Source organism: Cherax quadricarinatus, chromosome 33 (assembly GCF_038502225.1).
Source record: "Cherax quadricarinatus isolate ZL_2023a chromosome 33, ASM3850222v1, whole genome shotgun sequence".
Taxonomy (NCBI): Eukaryota; Metazoa; Arthropoda; class Malacostraca; order Decapoda; family Parastacidae; genus Cherax; species Cherax quadricarinatus.
The window spans coordinates 21,822,747-21,842,035 of record NC_091324.1 but is presented as its reverse complement, the minus strand read 5'-3'; the positions used below and the strand labels follow the sequence as shown (position 1 = coordinate 21,842,035).

General features: G+C 42.8%; 1 protein-coding gene across 1 annotated transcript in view; it reads left to right on the top strand.

Moving 5' to 3' along the window:
- The window catches only part of LOC128693998 (3-galactosyl-N-acetylglucosaminide 4-alpha-L-fucosyltransferase FUT3-like), a 71,461-nt gene that overhangs the window by 35,598 nt on the left and 16,574 nt on the right, over nt 1–19,289 (top strand). The window contains exons 2-3 of the mRNA XM_053783961.2: nt 16,083–16,226; nt 18,311–18,567. Of these exons, the coding sequence (XP_053639936.2) occupies nt 16,144–16,226; nt 18,311–18,567 (340 nt within the window). The 5' untranslated portion in view covers nt 16,083–16,143. The remainder of the gene's footprint in view (nt 1–16,082; nt 16,227–18,310; nt 18,568–19,289) is intronic.

Sequence of the window (19,289 nt, the reverse complement as noted above, 5' to 3'; positions counted from 1 at the left end):
TTATTCAGGCGAGCAAATACCACATGAAGACTTTTCTGGTCTCATTGCGCTCATTCTCGCCCTTACTGGCTTTGACCAGCAATTTTGATAGCTGCCATACACAATGATTTACGAAATCGTATGTATGAAATGTTGTAGACACATGTATGTACACACACACACACACACACACACACACACACACACACCTAGTAGCGATCAGTGAAGAGGCGGGGCCAGGAGCTCGGACTCGACCCCCGCAACCTCAACTAGGTGAGTACACACACACACACACACACACACACACACACACACACACACACACACACAAAGGTTTGCAACAAGGTTAGTTCCAGAGCTAAGGGGAATGTCCTATGAAGAAAGATTAAGGGAAATCGGCCTGACGACACTGGAGGACAGGAGGGTCAGGGGAGACATGATAACGACATATAAAATACTGCGTGGAATAGACAAGGTGGACAAGGACAGGATGTTCCAGGGAGGGGACACAGAAACAAGAGGCCACAATTGGAAGTTGAAGACACAAATGAGTCAGAGAGATAGTAGGAAGTATTTCTTCAGTCATAGAGTTGTAAGGCAGTGGAATAGCCTAGAAAATGACGTAGTGGAGGCAGGAACCATACACAGTTTTAAGACGAGGTTTGATAAAGCTCATGGAGCGGGGAGAGAGAGGGCCTAGTAGCAACCGGTGAAGAGGCGGGGCCAGGAGCTAGGACTCGACCCCTGCAACCACAAATAGGTGAGTACACACACACACATGCACATACAACAGGCCTAGTGTCTAATCGACATGTGCCTAGGACCAAATGGTAACTAACACACACACACACATACACACACATATATATATATGAATGGAGTTCAGTAATGGTCAGTACTTGCACCAGTACTGTTGTCTGTGTATAAGCAATAATCAGAAGTGTCCCTGTTGGCAGATGTGAAACTAATGAGGAGGTTACAAAAAGAAGCAAACCAGGAAAGACTACAAAGGGAACTAGAGAAGCTTCAGGATATGTTTGACAATTGGCTGTTTGAATTTAACCCCAGCAAGTGCAATGTTATGAAAATCAGAGGACAAAGACGACAGAAAACAGTGTACAGGCTCTCGAGACGAGAGCTGCAAATCTCCCTAAAGCAGAAGGACCTCGGTGTGAACATAGTTCCCAGCATGTCACCTGAGGCACACATCAGCAGAATAACTGCTACAACAACCACTAGACATCAAAAATTAAGGGTAATTGTCAAAACTATCAACAAGGAGGCATTCACAACCTTATGCACGGCATACTACGCCAGGCCCATCTCGGAGTATGTAGCGCCAGCATGGAACCCGTATCTGATAAAGCATGTAGAGAAACTAGAAAAAAAAATACAAAGGTTTGCAACGAGATCAGAACCAGAGCTGAGGGGTATTAACTATGAGGGAAGGTTAAAGAAGGACCGAGGGTGACATTACGATGTACACAAAACTGAGAGGAATTAAGAGGCTGAAGAGGGCGAGGGTGTTGGAGAGGCTGAAGGGGGCGAGGGTGTTGGAGAGGCTGAAGGGGGGCGAGGATTTTGGAGAGGCTGAAGAGGGCGAGGGTGTTGGAGAGGCTGAAGAGGGCGAGGGTGTTGGAGAGGCTGAAGAGGGCGAGGGTGTTGGAGAGGCTGAAGGGGGCGAGGGTGTTGGAGAGGCTGAAGGGGGCGAGGGTTTTGGAGAGGCTGAAGGGGGCGAGGGTTTTGGAGAGGCTGAAGAGGGCGAGGGTGTTGGAGAGGCTGAAGGGGGCGAGGGTTTTGGAGAGGCTGAAGAGGGCGAGGGTGTTGGAGAGGCTGAAGAGGGCGAGGGTGTTGGAGAGGCTGAAGGGGGCGAGGGTTTAGGAGAGGCTGGTCTCGGGTACACGAGGACGTAGCTGGAACTTTAAAACACGCGGACGAGTCACAGGGATGATAGACAATACTTATTTAGCATGCATGACCCTTGTGGGTTTAGCGCTTCTTTTCGATTATAATAATTCGTCCTCCCCCCACCCCACCCCCACACACAGTGAAGACGGGACACAGACATACCTCAGTCACTGTAACTGCGAATTAGTTATCACAAACGTGTGATCATGGGCAAAGCAGCCTCATAAACTAACATGTAATCACGGACAAGACAGCCTCATAAACTAACATGTAATCACGGACAAGACAGCCTCATAAACTAACATGTAATCACGGACAAGACAGCCTCATAAACTAACATGTAATCACGGACAAGACAGCCTCATAAACCAACACAAAAGTGGTTTAGATAAACCATGACAACTTTTAAGTCCACATCAGCCGGAAAATGACCCTCCGGTAATTTGCCGTCTGACTGATTTAAAATGTGTATATATATGCGGCAATAAATCCCGGACCTTGCTTTTAATATCACGTCATTTATGATCACCTGTTTTGATGTCGCGTCATCATTGATGTTAAGTCATTTATGAACGGACACGTAATGTTATGTCATCACTGGTCAGAGACTGAACTTATTCACCCACGGAAATTTTGATTTGTAAAGAGTTCTGATTCAGTATATTCGGATTCTATCCCTAAAATTGTGTAGAATTTTATTTTTGTCATGTTACTGGGAACGTGATTTATATTGCGACGGAATTTGTGATCTCGTTATTTTATTTTTGAATGTGAAAAAATAAAAGTGGGGCGAAATATGTAATATTCTGAATTTTTTTCTGTTTTTAATAGTTCAGAGAGTTTTTACGGAATCTTGTTTATTTTTTTATTGTTTGGTTGTTTTTGTTCCATGTTTGGGTGTTGTAACGGTGCGCCGTGGCCTGGTGGCTAAGGCTCTCACTTCACACGGCGAGGATCCGAGTTCGATTCCCAGCGAGGGTAGAAACATTGGGCGTGTTTCTTTACACCGGTTGTCTATGTTCACCCATCAGTAATAATAGGTACCTGGGAGTTAGTCGACTGGTGGGTCGTATCCTGGGGCAAAACTGACCTAATTTGCCCGAAATGTTCAGCATAACAAGTGGTTTTCTATATAGTAGTATGTCACTGATGTCAGCTATGGTCTGTATACCTTGTACATGTACTTATAGAAATAAAGATTATTATTATTATTATTATTATTATTATTATTATTATTATTATTATTATTATATGTTTGAGTGTTTCTCCTGCTCCATGTTACGGTGTATGTTTTTTCTCCGTATTTAGGTGTTTTTTGTCCCTTACAGTTCTATTTTATCTTGTGTTTTGTCCCATGTTGGTGTTTTGTCCCGTGATGAGGTGTTTTTGTCCATGATGAGAATTTTTTTCCTGCCTTGTAGGGTAACTGCGTCCATGTTAGGGCGAGTTTACGTCATGCTGGGATGATTACGTCTCTTGTGAGGTGTTTTTGTCCATCTCTTTCCCCTCCCACTCCCCTTTCCCCTCCCATTTCTCTTCTGTCCCCCCCTCCCCCAGCCCCACATTAACCCCCCCCCTGTGGATCAGGTTTCTTGTTACCTGATTTCCGGAGGGACGGGCTCGGCCAGGACAATTATCGATGATGTTGAATTTTGCCGAGAGGGGGGATAGGGGAGGGGGGGGAGGAAATCAGAGCCTCGTTAAGCAGGACGTTTAACCTCCCCAAACACACTGACGCTTTGGCTAATACCTCTGGAACTTGCGAACTTCACTTGGCATTTTAAACTTCGTGGCATTGTTTTACGCAGAGAATACTTTCAGAGTTTTTTTTTTTTTTACACAGGGTTTGACAAGGTTAAGGATCCCTAGCTTTATTGACAGCTATTTACAGGTTAAGGATTCCTAACTTTATTGGCAAGCTAAGAGCTGTTACCTACATCAGCTCATTTGAAAGCATTTTTGTTATGAGACATACAAGTAGGGAACAGGATGAAGTTGGAGCCATCTGTGGGCCAGCATTTTCATTTGATCAACTGACGTTATCTCGTTGACATCATTATGCTGTACGAATGTGTTCCATACTCGAGTCATCCTGGGTATGTATGATCTCAGATGGAGTGATGTTCTGGAGAAGGGTACAGCCAGAGTGAAGTTGCTGCTTTCTGCCCGTCTTGTGGCATAAAAGCTTGTTTCACGCTGTCCTCGAAGTGGATCCAAGTGTGGTATTTTGACAATATTGGCCTTGTACATAACAGTAAGGCCACCCACATCCCTCCTATGTTGAAGGCTCTGCTGAAATGACAGATCTATCCAGGATGGGTCCAGGCGAGAGATGAGACGTCTTGCTCTGTTCTCTACTCTGTCAAGCAGTCGCAGATGAGAGGGGGGGCAGGCAAACCAAGAAAGTGGAGCATACTCAAGGTGTGAGCGTACTTGTGCCTCGTACAGGATCTTGCAACCCCTACTGTCAAGCAGATGCGAGATACGGCGAAGTGCTGTAAGCTTCCTGGCTGCCTTGTTTGCAAGATTTACAACATGGTTCTTCATGGTTAGTTTGGAGTCAAATTTCACCCCAAGGATATCAACTTCTTCTCCAGGTGCCAACATCGTCCCATTCATCCTTACTACTGCGCCAGCATTACCATCATGGTGCCTAGAGACGAACATCATTTGCGTTTTTTCAGGTGCAAATGTTACTTGCCATCTATTTCCCCAAGCTGATATAGCTCTCAGCTGGTGATTGATGTAGCTTAGAGCAGCTGGCATTTCTTCTCTTGGATAAGTGAATGTCAGTGTACAGTCGTCTGCATATGCATGTGATTCTGGGATGAGATGAAGAAGGTCGTTGAAGTAGACATTCCATAACAGTGGACCCAGCACACTTCCTTGTGGAACGCTTGCCCCAATAGGATGCCTTGCTGATTCCGTTCCATTGAGGACTACACTTAGAGATCTACCATGAAGGTAATCACTGAGGAGACATAGCGTAGAGCCTGCAATTCCCAGTGCTTGAAGTTTTGCTAAGAGGCCCTGGTGCCACACCCGGTCGAAAGCGCCAGCAATGTCCAGTGCTACCACACAGCTGACTTTGGATTCATCCAGTGACTGGTGCCACTTAGTGGAGAGGTTTAACAACAGATCAGCAGCAGAGTAACCTTTCCTGAAGCCATATTGACGATCACAAAGTAGTGAGTGGTAGTCAAAAAAATCTGTCATTTGTCTTGAGATTATTGTCTCAAGGATCTTACCAGTGATTGACAGGAGTGACACTGGTCTGTAGTTGCTGATTTCTGCTCTGCTCTTCTTTTTGTGAACAGGGACTACATTTGCCTCTTTCCATGGAGAGGGCCATTTACACTGTACTAGGCAGTGCTGAAAGATGCGAGTTAGAGGTGCTGCTAGCTGGTCTGCACATCTTCTCAACAATCTTGGGCTCAACTTGTCTGGGCCCACAGCCTTTTCTTGGTCAAGTGATTTAAGAAGGAAATGCACCTCCTCCTGCCTTATTGTCACCACTGACAGTTTTGACACAGTTCTTGCAGCTAGCCAAGGAGGGTCCCTTGCTGGATCAGGAACTTGCATTTTGGTAGCAAAGTGTTCAGCAAAGAGGTCCGCCTTCTCTTGACTACTAGTAGAGGTGGTCCCATCCTGTCGATTTAGAGGTGGAATAAGTTCATCAGGCAGATAACCTTGTCTGTCCTTGACCAGGGACCACCAGGTTTTGGAGCCTACCCTACCTGATGCTAACTTTCTTTTAGTGTCCACCTCCCATTTAGTAATGGCCCACTTTTGAACATCACCCATATGCCTACAGGCTTGCATGTGCAAGTTCCTGTTATAGGTGGTAGGATGTCTCTTATACCTTCGCCATGCTTTGTACTTAGCAGTAGCAGCCTCTCTACAACGAAAGCCAAACCAAGGCTGATCTGTAGGCTTTGTCACATATTGCCGGTGAGGAATGTGTTCTTGTTGCAGATTAAGGATGTGTCCAGTGAAGGCTTTCACTTGGTTGTCAACATCCCCCTGGAGAAGAGCATTCCAGTCGGTGGTGGCGAGCTCAGAGCAAAGGGCTGGCCAATTACCTCTTTCCCATAGCCAGGTTGTGCGTGTGGACTCCTCACCTCGTTCTGTTGGGATCTTAAGTGTGGTAAAAACAGCCTTGTGGTCAGACGATCCAACGTAGCCGAGGGGTTGACAAGTGACTATGCCTTCTGCCAGATCACTCACTACTGGGTCAAGGGAGGAGCCAGAGATATGAGTAGGGAAATCAACAAAGTTTCTCATGTCAAACACTGCAAGAAGGTCATCAAAGTCCCTCTGTATAAGGTGCTGGTTGAGGTCACCAACAATTATAATATGTTGACAGTTGTGTTGTAGCAGAAGGGAGTCAATATTTTCCATTAGGAAGTTGATAGGGTCTGCATGTTGCCACTGAGGTCTGTACATTGCACATGCTAGTACAGAGGTACTAGTGTTTATACAGAGCTTGAAGAACATCATTTCAAGATGTGTAGGGGTGGCAACATCTATGTGCTGGGCATGAACACTTTTAGAGAAGCACACAGCAACACCACCTCCTTGCCCTTGCCTGTCTCTTCTCATCCATGAGGTGTAGCCAGCAATTCTTGCAAAATTTTCTGGAGTCCTGTCATCCAAAAATGTTTCAACAGCTATCATGTCGGGACGTCGAGTGTTCACAAAGCTATGTGTGAGCTCTCCAACATTAGTAATGAAACCTCTAATGTTGGCCGACAGGATGCTGATAGACTGGCTCCTCATGATGAAGTGGTCAGCTTGAGGTGGTGGGTGTGTAGGGAATGTAAGGTGCCTGCCCTTGAGAGAGGTAGGGTACTGAGGCAGCTGCAGGGATGTAGGTCTGTGGTCTTGTATAAGGCCCAATCCCACCTGATGGGCTGGGATAGGAGTAGCTAAGTGGGTGACGTGTGAGAGTGTTTACCAATTCAGAGATCCTGCTGGTTTGTTCTGAGAACAGGTCTCTAAACAGGTGGCCCTGTCTGTCAAGTTCCTTTTTCTTCCGACACTGGTCCTCCTTATGTCCTTTCTTGTAGCAGTAGTTACACCTGGTATCTCGCAGGCAGTTGTTGGCAGAGTGCCCCTTCCGGTGACAGCGAGAGCACAGCCTAGGTGCCTGGGAGGGTGGACTAGGATTTGTTGTACCTCCTGTGTTTCGCAGATTTGTTTCTCTCTCTCTCTCTCTCTCTCTCTCTCTCTCTCTCTCTCTCTCTCTCTCTCTCAAACGCTGTGGGGAAAAATGGAGATACCCTGTACGGTCAAAGCTAATGATACACTGGGGAAAATTTTTATTAATCTTAAGGAAAAGCTGGAGAGGGGGGAAAATTGAAAGGAAAAAAGATGAGAAGCTTGATGGGAAGAATGCCATCATCGCAATTTAAAAAAGTAACTAGACATTGTTTAGAGTCGCACTTAATCCAGCCTTTGTTTACCCTACTAATGCGAACGCATCCAGACATCCAGGTGCTCCTACATTATCCACTTAATCCAGCCTTTGTTTACCCTACTAATGCGAACGCATCCAGACATCCAGGTGCTCCTACATTATCCACTTACCGCAAGTTTAGCTTACATTATCCAGAAAAAACGCATGGCTCATGTTTGTTTACCCTACTAATGCGAACGCATCCAGACATCCAGGTGCTCCTACATTATCCACTTAATCCAGCCTTTGTTTACCCTACTAATGCTTCTGCTAATCATCCACTAATGCCACCATATCCACTTCAGGAGCAAGATAGTTCCTGTTATGCTTGCCGGTATATACATATACGTGCCGGTATATACATATACGTGCCGGTATATACCATATATGCATATGGTAACTGAGAGGTAATATACTGGTAATATACAGTGTGTATCATATACACACACAGCTAAGCAGCGCTAGATGACTCCGCGCAGCTACGGTAAATAGGATCTCATAGCCAGAGGGATCCTCATAGCTAGAGGGATCCTCATAGCTAGAGGGATCCTCATAGCTAGAGGGATCCTCATAGCTAGAGGGATCCTCATAGCTAGAGGGATCCTCATAGCTAGAGGGATCCTCATAGCTAGAGGGATCCTCATAGCTAGAGGGATCCTCATAGCTAGAGGGATCCTCATAGCTAGAGGGATCCTCATAGCTAGAGGGATCCTCATAGCTAGAGGGATCCTCATAGCTAGAGGGATCCTCCTAGCTAGAGGGATCCTCCTAGCTAGAGGGATCCTCATAGCTAGAGGGATCCTCATAGCTATACGAATGCTCAAAATCCCAAATAAAGTAGACAAATTCATCAGCAGCTTTCCTCCTCTAAGACCATTGAAAATATATATAACTAAATCAATGAGACTATTTTCTGAAGTCTCAAGGTCAACTCGGGCAGATCATCATCTAAAATCCCCTGAAGGAATGTTGGAAAGACTGTCAACACTGGAGGGGATTATCTTAGCAGGAAGCGGGGCGCTCAGCAGACTTTACTTGGACTTTTGTGGCAGTAATCTCCGCATCGTCTAGTCTCCGAGGCTTTCTTCAAAGAGCTAGGCGTCAGAACTAACAGGGAAAAGGCTGAGGACGAACCAGCATTGAAGCAGTCAGCGGTAAAGGTGGAGGAAGAGGAGGTAGAAGCAGATGGAATAGAATGACGATATAAAAGATTATATGTAAGTGAGGAAGACGAAAAAGAGATGATAGTGAATGCGAAAATATGTTAGTGATAAGGAGTGTTTATTTATACCATTAAATCTTGTTCAGACAGTCTAGGAAGTTGTTTTTGTAGTTCACTCAGAGGTCAGGATTAATTTCAGACCTGCAACATGTCCGACCTTCTTCAGGAAACCTTCTATTGGCAGACACTTTTATGCGGAGGGAGAAAAAAATGTTCTCAAATGATGCCATAATCACCCGTTACCTACCCCCAGAAAGTCGGTACATAGCTAAGACAGCCATACCAGAGCTCGCATAAAGCTATGCATAAACACCCCTAGTTAGTAGTTACCCGTTGCCTGGAACTTCAGTCTACCCCGGAATTACGACTCAGTGTTGGGAAACACTTTTCTCTTGTGGTAGGGTAGGGGTTAGAGAGGATAGTTAATGTTAGCCGTGGTGAATCAATCTTCTAGTGACTGCCAGCTGGGGTCAGGACGTGCCAACTCTCTGGTTCCTGGGGCAACTATTGTGCCATTCAATTGTTACTTGTGTGTTTTAATGCGTTAGACCAAGTGTTGCTGGAATGTCTAAAAGGCATTCTATTTTGAACACCATGGTGGGTGGAGGGGACTGGCACATGCACTTGACTTTTGATATGCATCATTGTTTGTACACGTTTATTTGTATATGTGTGTGTGTACATGAATTATATATATATATATATATATATATATATATATATATATATATATATATATATATATATATATATATAATATATATATATATATAATGTTTATACTTTACCATGTGTATTATCACCAGTCTTAAATTTACCAAACAACTTTGGAGAAGAATGTTCCTCGCATCCCAACATCACTTTTTTCTGTGTTAACTCGGTATTCATAAAACTTACATTTTTCTATTACCAGTGAAAACTGCTGTTTGTAAACATTTTTATTTCTGATTGGCCAAGTCTCTGCTGGCCGTTACACTGCCGGGAGAAAACGTAATGTTATTTACATCTCATATTCATGGGGTGTAAACTTATGTTCGAATATTTTCGTGGCGCTTATGGGGGTCTGGAGGAGGAGGAGAAAAGAAAGAAGGGAGGGAGGGAAGGGGAGGAAAAAGGAAGGGAGGAGAAAGGAAGGAAAGGAGGAGGAAGAATGAAATGAAGAGGAAGAAGGGAGGACAAGGAGGAGGACTGGGGTAGGATGAGAGGGAGGGAGGGAGGATGGATGGAAGGAAGGGGTCAGAGCAGCAGTAACAGCAGTAATCTCCCATGGTAGTCTGTGTTATTAGTGGAAAAAATATATTGATAGCTTGCGTGGCCTCTTGCCTTCCCCTCCTGGTAATTCTTTCTTCCCTCGAAAACCTTTGCCCATCTGTAATCTCCCTTGGAAACCCTTACCCCTTAGAAATCATTGACTTTTGGAATCCCTGGCTTCTTTCCTTGAAAGTCTCAATGGGCGTCCCTGTTCCAGGAGCTCACACTGTATCAAAATTTTCTTACCTATTTAATTTATAGTTTTAGTTTCTATTTCTGTGTAAAAATTGAGAGAATTTCCGTAACCTTCTTAGTTGCCTTGAGGCTTTCTGCTTAAGAGAACAGAATACGAAACTTCTCTGGTTTCCTCACTTCCAGATCCCATCAAGGGAGGCCCTTGAAGTTGTTGCAGAGATCTTGATATGAATTAACGTTGTTTCCTCCTTCATCGGATCAGACTTACTTGCTTCCCATTCCTCAGGTTCTATATACCACAACCGTTTTAGAGATTCGTCATAAATATAATGCAAATAATTATTTCGATGTTCTGTATTACTAATAATAATTTACTTCTATGTTCTATAATACCAGACAGTTCACTTCGATGTTCTCTAATACCCGACTGTACTGGAGACTTCACACTAATGTTCGTAATGCAGGATAACAGTGCCCAAGGGATCACTGCGTCAGAAGTCTTCGTAGAAGTACAGAAGGGTAGTTGTCAGTTGGTTAATTCAAGAAAAGGACAGAAGTATACAAGGGCAGTTCTAAGGAGGCACAATTCGAGAGAGGAAAAAGAGTCCAGAAGGGTCATCGGACACGGTTTCTAAAATTAGGGAATTAGAATTCAGACGCATCTATTGTTTAAACTTTTTATCCTAAAAAAAATAGTGCATCCGTATGATAAAAAGGCTAAAAAATTACCTTTTTTTAGTAAATATAAAAATACTTTAAATTAAGTTCCAGGAAAATGAGCAATAAATGGAAGTAACGAGGAAGGGACAGAGGAAAGGAGGGAACAAGAGAGCCAGAAATAAGCAAACATCCCCTCGTATCCAGAAATTGTAACTTGTTCTCGTAAGATTGCTTTGGGTTGCAGGGCCATTGTGTCGAAGCTTTCTGCGTGTAACAGCCACTTGCAGTATATACGAGTACCAACAACGCAAATATCTCTCCTATTGAAGGCCGTTTAAGAGCCTTTTTATAAGGCTACGTCTGCGCTATGTTTACTACGAACATTTGGTTCAGTGTCTGCAACTAACATTCAAAGCTACAATAGTCATTTTCTTTTTAAAGAATTTTTAATAAAACTGTAGGCAAATTACGTGATAAAAGGCATATAATAGGATTAGTTTTATATAATGTATATGCACAAAAGATATAAACATATAAAACCTAAGAAAAAGGGCAAATTAATTTAATGATTATATATATATATACATATATTTATTTATATATATTTATATATTATATATTATAAAGTGTTGGGTCCTTGTGACGGAGTGGGTAAATTCTCTTAACTGATAGCTTGTGCCATTGTTGCCCGTAAGCCATTATTGGACCCTTTTTAGGTCATTAAATATAATTGTGGATAATACGTCACAGTAGTGGGGGAACTCCTTTATTTTTAGGATATATAACGATATCATGACAAAAGATTTGCAGTCTTGAGAGACCCATGTGTGCGATAGTTGAGTGTTGACAATATCCTCATTATTGCAGGACTTTACTTATATATTACACACACACACACACACACACACACACACACACACACACACACACACACACACACACACACACACAGTATATATCAATGTAACCACACAGACCAGTGGTTGTAGAGCGAGGACTGAAGCAGCTTCCCAATAAGGCAGCTCAGTGCTCTACATCACTATTTTCATTACTTGTGTTCTCTCTGTAAATCTCTTGTTCCCCCTCTTCCCCACCACCTTCTCTCCCTCCTTTCTCACCATCTCTCCTGCCATTCTTCCTCCCCTTCCCTCCCTCCCTCCCTCTAACCATCCCACCGTCTCTCCATCCCTACGTACCTCCCTCCCATTAGGAGTATTTCAATGGAGTGCCGCGTAGCTCGCTGGTGAGACCATTTGCCTCACAATCGCAAGGTCCTGGGCTCACATCCCTGGCACGGAGAAACATAAGAGCCAGTTTCCTTAAACCCCTGCTGCTCCTACCCATCTAGCAGTGAAAATAGGTACCTGTATAAATGAAAAAAAAGGCACAATACCGTGACTGGAACGATACACAAATAACAAGTGTGACTTTGTAAATGGTCCAAGTCGGACCGAAACGTCGTCGTAAGCTCCTCTCTTTTATGTGCGGGTTATTTGTGTAAGGTACCTGTATGTTACCAGACTGTCGTGGGTCGCATCCAGGGGAATTTTATAAAAACTAGAAATGGTTATAAATATGACCATATTTTTTAAAGGGGTGGACCGGTAAGCCAGCGGAAGGCCTCGGTCAGATGACCAAAACCTCCAAAGGCGGGTCATCATCTGACCAAGACCCGCGTCAGGAAACACTTGTCCTGTTTCCTGACGAACCTGACCTAACCTATTTTATAAAACTGAAGTAGCTGCTGCAACGTTGTCTTGTGCACGTAGATAACTCCAGTGAAACTTAGGAATTTTTTTTATACCTAATTAACACTTCACACATGAAAAAAATAATAAAATTATTTATAAACTCATATTTTCTGTCTGAGATATTTACATTTTAATTCTGAGAAAGTTTAAAACGTCTCTTAAAAAGTTTTAGTAGTGCGTTCAAAGTCGAAGATGGCCTGGTGGCTAAAGCTTCCGCTTCACACACGGAGGGCCCGGGTTCGATTCCCGGCGGGTGGAAACCTTCGACACGTTTCCTTACACCTGTTGTCCTGTTCACCTAGCAGCAAATAGGTACCTGGGTGTTAGTCGACTGGTGTGGGTCGCATCCTGGGGGACAAGATTAAGGACCCCAATGGAAATAAGTTAGACAGTCCTCGATGACGCACTGACTTTCTTGGGTTATCCTGGGTGGCTAACCCTCCGGGGTTAAAAATCCGAACGAAATCTTATCTTATCTTATCTTATCTTATCTTCCACTTTTAAGGTTTAAATAAGATATTAAAAGAACCCATAATAGAGATAAGTCACTTTGTCAGACATTTTTTTTTTGTTATCCTGTTTAATTTACACTATTTACGTTGGAGAAGTCTGACCTCTGTAACACAATTGTCCTCCAAGATTTGCTAAGTTATACCATGAATTTAGAAAAAATCCCAGACTTCACCTGACGAAAGCAAAGCAAATGCAATAGTATTTATGGACAAGGTAGATTATATGGGAAAAATAAACGTGATATTAGGAGACGGGGAAAGTCAGGCGCCTCTTAATGATGATAATTAAAGTATCCCCGTGAGAGACAATGTTACGATAAGATAAGATTTCGTTCGGATTTTTAACCCCGGAGGGTTAGCCACCCAGGATAACCCAAGAAAGTCAGTGCGTCATCGAGGACTGTCTAACTTATTTCCATTGGGGTCCTTAATCTTGTCCCCCAGGATGCGACCCACACCAGTCGACTAACACCCAGGTACCTATTTGCTGCTAGGTGAACAGGACAACAGGTGTAAGGAAACGTGTCGAAATGTTTCCACCCGCCGGGAATCGAACCCGGGCCCTCTGTGTGTGAAGCGGGAGCTTTAGCCACCAGGCCACGGGGCCTTCCTCTTCCCTGATGCTGGGAGAGTCACTCTGGTACACTTCCTCTTAGTTCAGTGTACAAGTGATAGCACAGGTGAGTGTAGCGCTTGGTAAGTCTCCTCCTGACTTATGGGTGAATCTCCCCTGCATGTTACTGAAGTCTTGTAGGCCTCGATCCACCGTCCGGGATCACCTGGCGAAAAATATTGAGCCTCTACCACTCTTGTGTTAAATGACCCATGCGGATTTAGCAGTCTATGAAGTACGATATGATAATTTATAGTATTTTATAGAGATTATTAACATCGAATGCCTGATAGCCAAGAATAATCCAGGATAACTCAGGATAACCAATATTAACCAAGGATAACCCAAATAATCAGGGGAGCGAAACGTAGCAGTAATAGTCTCATTAGTTGCTGTGTGTGTGTGTGTGTACTCACCTAATTGTACTCACCTAATTGTGGTTGCAGGGTCGAGACTCAGCTCCTGGCCCCGCCTCTTCACTGATCGCTACTGCGTCCTCTCTCTCTCTGCTTCCTGAGCTTTGTCATACCTCTTCTTAAAACTATGTATGGTTCCTGCCTCCACTACTTCACTTGCTAGGCTATTCCACTTGCTGACAACTCTATGACTGAAGAAATACTTCCTAACGTCCCTGTGACTCGTCTGATTTTCCTTCGTTCATTTCCTCACGTTTTTCTCAACGTCGATTTCCTAACGCTTCCTGGGAACTAGTGATGTTTTGTGGTTTACGTGTGAATGTGTTACATAAATCCAATAGGGCCTATATTTAACCACATTAGTTTAAAATAATGACGAGAGTGCCGAAACTAACCAGGAAATATTGGAATCTGCATGATTATCACACTGGGGTTGCAAGACTGGCTTGTGTGATCACAACAAGCGGCTTCTACATCATAGCAAATACGTACGTAACTAACCCTTACATATAGAGGAGCATACGGCGACGTTTCGGTCCGCTTTGAACCATTTATAACAAGCCTTATCACTACCACTACTTCATTTTCTTCCTCTCTTGGTCCCGTCCCTCTCCTCCCAGCTATATATACTGGCTCCCTCACTCTTTTGTGTTAGTGTGACTTTGTAAATGGTCCGAGTCAGACCAAATCGTCATCGTAAGCTCCTCTCTCATATGTGCGGGTTATTTGTGTACTGTTCCAGTCACAGTATTGTGCCTTTTTGTTCTTTATCAAAGAAAATATAAAAATTATGCATTTTATATACACTTATATCAATTCATATACACTTTAAAAACCACAATACTTTATATCAATATTTCTCTATTTTAATATCAACACCGGACTCGACACCCAACACTTTTATTACTTAAATGATATGTGACTCTTAAGAATTGTTACTCAGGTTGTCACTTGAGGAGCTGCTACTTAGACTATCACTTGAGGAACTGCTACTCAAGTTGTAACAATGGTAATGGGAGGCTAATTAACAATACAGTTAATAAGACCTGTTAAAATGACCCGTTATTAATTAGTGTACGTTTTTAAGAGTGCAGAATAATTGTTACTTTCCTGCAAAGAAGGAAGGTCCTTTGACCGTTGAGTTTATGCTGATGTTAATTCTGAGACAGAATAAGATTAGACTGTATATGATGCCATGTACACAGCGTTTGTCCTGACTCCCGAGATTCACTAACAACCCAAGATATCTCTTTGTACCAGAACACAATCCAAACATATTCACATAACACCAGTAATCCGAGGTGGGTGTCTGTGATTAGCTGACATGACAGGTGGTGTCAGGACCGCTGCCGACCTGGGCCAGGCAGGCAGGTAGCAGTCAACCAGTAAAGAAGTAACACTAGAACTGGAGGCACAATAGATAAATACACCTAGATGTGGAGAATCCTTCCTCCGTAAGCCATGCGTGTCGTAAGAGGAGACTAAAATGCCGGGGCTAGTAACCCCATCTCTTTTATAAAGTACTAAATGTAAAGGTTCTTCTTTCTCGGGTAACCCTACCTCGGTGGGAGACGGTCATTGTGTTAAATATATAATATATATAATATATAATATATATATATATATATTATATATATATATATATATATATATATATATATATATATATATATATATATATATATATATATATATATATATATATATATATATATATATATATATATATATATATATATATATATATTTGTCTCTCTTGGGTTACTTTAAGACGCCTCTCCATAATTTATTTCTGCTAAGTGATAACCGTGAGTAACGATACACAATGTGATACAAATATGATCGTCCACATTTCTGAATGTTACTATTAGTGGAAAGTTTAGAGATTTTGGCTCGTAATTTTTGAAGTAAGGAAAGTATTTATTCGCCATTACAGGGAGAGGGAGGGGAAAGAGGAGGTAGTGGAAGGTGCCTTGTTTCTGGCCAAGGGCTCTTGATCCAAGGAATTAAAGCTACCCCTCCCCTTGGAGCAAACTAAATGCCTCCCATTTCTCAGGCGCTGAATGACCCCTGCGAATTTAGTGCTTTATAAAATAACAATCCGTATTCTCTTACAGTTCGGGAGTGAAAAAATCTACGAGGATAAAGCAAGAAATTCTTCTAGCTCTGTCGTAGAACATGTTTCTACACTGTTACCGTCGATGTTTGTCTCTGAGGTACCTGACGCAGCTCCTGACGACAGCACTACTCATCTTCGTCGGGTAAGTTAAATGGGAGAACCTGTCTACCTGCATCTTGAAAAATCCTGCACCATGCTGAAGGTCACGCACCATACTGAAGGTCACGCACCATACTGAAAGTCATGCACCATACTGAAGGTCACGCACCATACTGAAGGTCATGCACCATACTGAAGGTCACGCACCATACTGAAGGTCACGCACTTGTATAACTCAAGTACCCTAGCAACGCCACTGCCAGGTTGGCACAAACGAACTTCGTTGGCAGTGTTATCAAATGATTTAGGAATCAGTGGGAATATAACAAACTTAAGACGCAAGAAATCTGGCTAAATTATTATTATTATTATTATTATTATTATTATTATTATTATTATTATTATTATTATAATTATAAGCAAGCGCTAAACCCACTAGGGTCATACAGCAGATCTGGTTAATGTGGTTTAAAGATCTGATCCTCTCTTTACCTTATTCCTTGTATATCTCCTTCTATTGTAACTGTTTTTCACATAGTCGAGTTACTTAGCTGTTTTACCTTGTAAGATTTAAATAATAAGATATTACAAGGACCACAGTGGAAATAAGTCATTTTGACTTTTTTGGGTAATCTACATATATGCTGTTATGTATGATAATTTATGTAACTGTATTTGTGTAACTGTATCTGAATAAACTTACTAGTGTAGTGTTAACGCCAGGTATCTTTCAGTACTGCGGAGGACCTCGAGTCGTCACTCGTCGCGTAGATCAGTTCAGCCGTCAGATGTTTCACCGTACTCACCTAGTTGAGGTTGCAGGGGTCGAGTCCAAGCTCCTGGCCCCGCCTCTATGGGATACTTTGCTATTTGTACTAGACAGTAATACCGTGTATCCATGTATAGTTTGTATAAATATTTGTACCCTTCAAGGGGTACTTGATGCCGGGGAGCGGATGTTGATCCAAGGATTTGTACCTATCTTCCCCATCCTTAGATCGAGCCTAATTGCCTCCCATTTGCCCAGGCACTGTAGGATCTCAACGGATTTAAGGCTCTCCACCAGTACGTAATCAATTTTTATCAGCGAGTTACAGTGCTCCACTTTAAATCATATTCACACAAAAAAATCTCTAATCCAGTTTAGAGTTTTGCTGGTGTAAACACACTCACCCTGGCCTCTGTTTCCTGCTTGACTACGTAAACAGTTATAATACTGTATATCCAATACTGAAGGATGTAATGCTGTATATACAATACTGGAAGATGTAGTGTTGTAAATACAATACTGGAAGATGTAGTGTTGTAAATACAATACTGGAAGATGTAGTGTTGTAAATACAGTACTGAAGGATGTAGTGTTGTAAATACAATACTGGAAGATGTAGTGTTGTAAATACAATACTGGAAGATGTAGTGTTGTAAATACAATACTGGAGGATGTAGTGTTGTAAATACAATACTGGAGGATGTAGTGTTGTAAATACAATACTGGAGGATGTAGTGTTGTAAATACAGTACTGGAGGATGTAGTGTTGTAAATACAATACTGGAAGATGTAGTGTTGTAAATACAATACTGGAAGATGTAGTGTTGTAAATACAATACTGGAGGATGTAGTGTTGTAAATACAATACTGGAAGATGTAGTGTTGTAAATACAATACTGGAAGATGTAGTGTTGTAAATACAATACTGGAAGATGTAGTGTTGTAAATACAATACTGGAAGATGTAGTGTTGTAAATACAATACTGGAAGATGTAGTGTTGTAAATACAATACTGGAAGATGTAGTGTTGTAAATACAATACTGGAAGATGTAGTGCTGTAAATACAATACTGGAAGATGTAGTGCTGTAAATACAATATTGAAGGATAATGTATTATTATAGAAATAAGAAAAGATAGTTTTACACGATATCAGATTTATCCTATCCTGCCTTCCATTTTCAGACTTACGGTCCAATATATACACCTAAAATTTTGCAGATAAAAGGATAAATTAATGCCACATTTGTTTTAAAAATGTCGAGAGCAAAGTGCCTCTTCTGCCACACACAAAAAAAAATCGCAACTTTCGCCAAACTTTAAAACTAATCTGTTGCCTCTGATTTATATCTTCCTCAGCGTGCAGTATTTGACGACAAAAATAGAGAATAACTTGAAGCTGACATCTCTGCTGCCCCGAAACCCTCCGAACTTGTCCTTATACAAGAAGTCGGAGCCTGTATGTTCTGACCTGGTGAACGGTGAGCTGTCTGCAGGTGGTGGGCAAAGAGTATCACGGGATGAAGTTCAGTGTCTAGGGTTAATGGCTTCATATCCACCTGGACCAGATGTAAACATCGACCTGGTGACCACAAACAAATCAACATCACAGGAAGGTACTTTTTTCTTATCGTTCAGGCAGCGCTGCAATAATTGTTTCCAGTATTGCAAGGATTTCATTTTTCTTCTAGCAGGTGCCTGCCCACCCCAAGAAAATCTGGCCTAGTAATTTATGTATTATGTTTGTATTTTGCTATGTATGCTAAACCCGTACCTGGAGTTTACCCGGTCTGTGACCAGGCCTCCTGGTGGATCAGAGCCTGAAAGTAAAAGACTGGGCAGGCGATGCAAAATGCCGCCAATAAAAAGTAGGGGCGCCATTGGTACACTAAGAGAAAACACCATAAGTGTCCGGGGCCCAAAACTGTTCAACAGCCTCTCATCAAGCATTAGGGGAATTGCCAATAAACCCCTGGCTGCCTTCAAGAGAGAGCTGGACAGATACCTAAAGTCGGTGCCGGATCAGCCGGGCTGTGGCTCGTACGTCGGACTGCGTGCGGCCAGCAGTAACAGCCTAGTTGATCAGGCCCTGATCCATCGGGAGGCCTGGTCATGGACCGGGCCGCGGGGGCGTTGATCCCCGGAATAACCTCCAGGTAACCTCCAGGTAACCAGGCTGTTGCTGCTGGCTGCACGCAAACCAACGTACGAGCCACAGCCCGGCTGGTCAGGAACCGACTTTAGGTGCTTGTCAAGTGCCAGCTTGAAGACTGCCAGGGGTCTGTTGGTAATCCCCCTTATGTATGCTGGGAGGCAGTTGAACAGTCTCGGGCCCCTG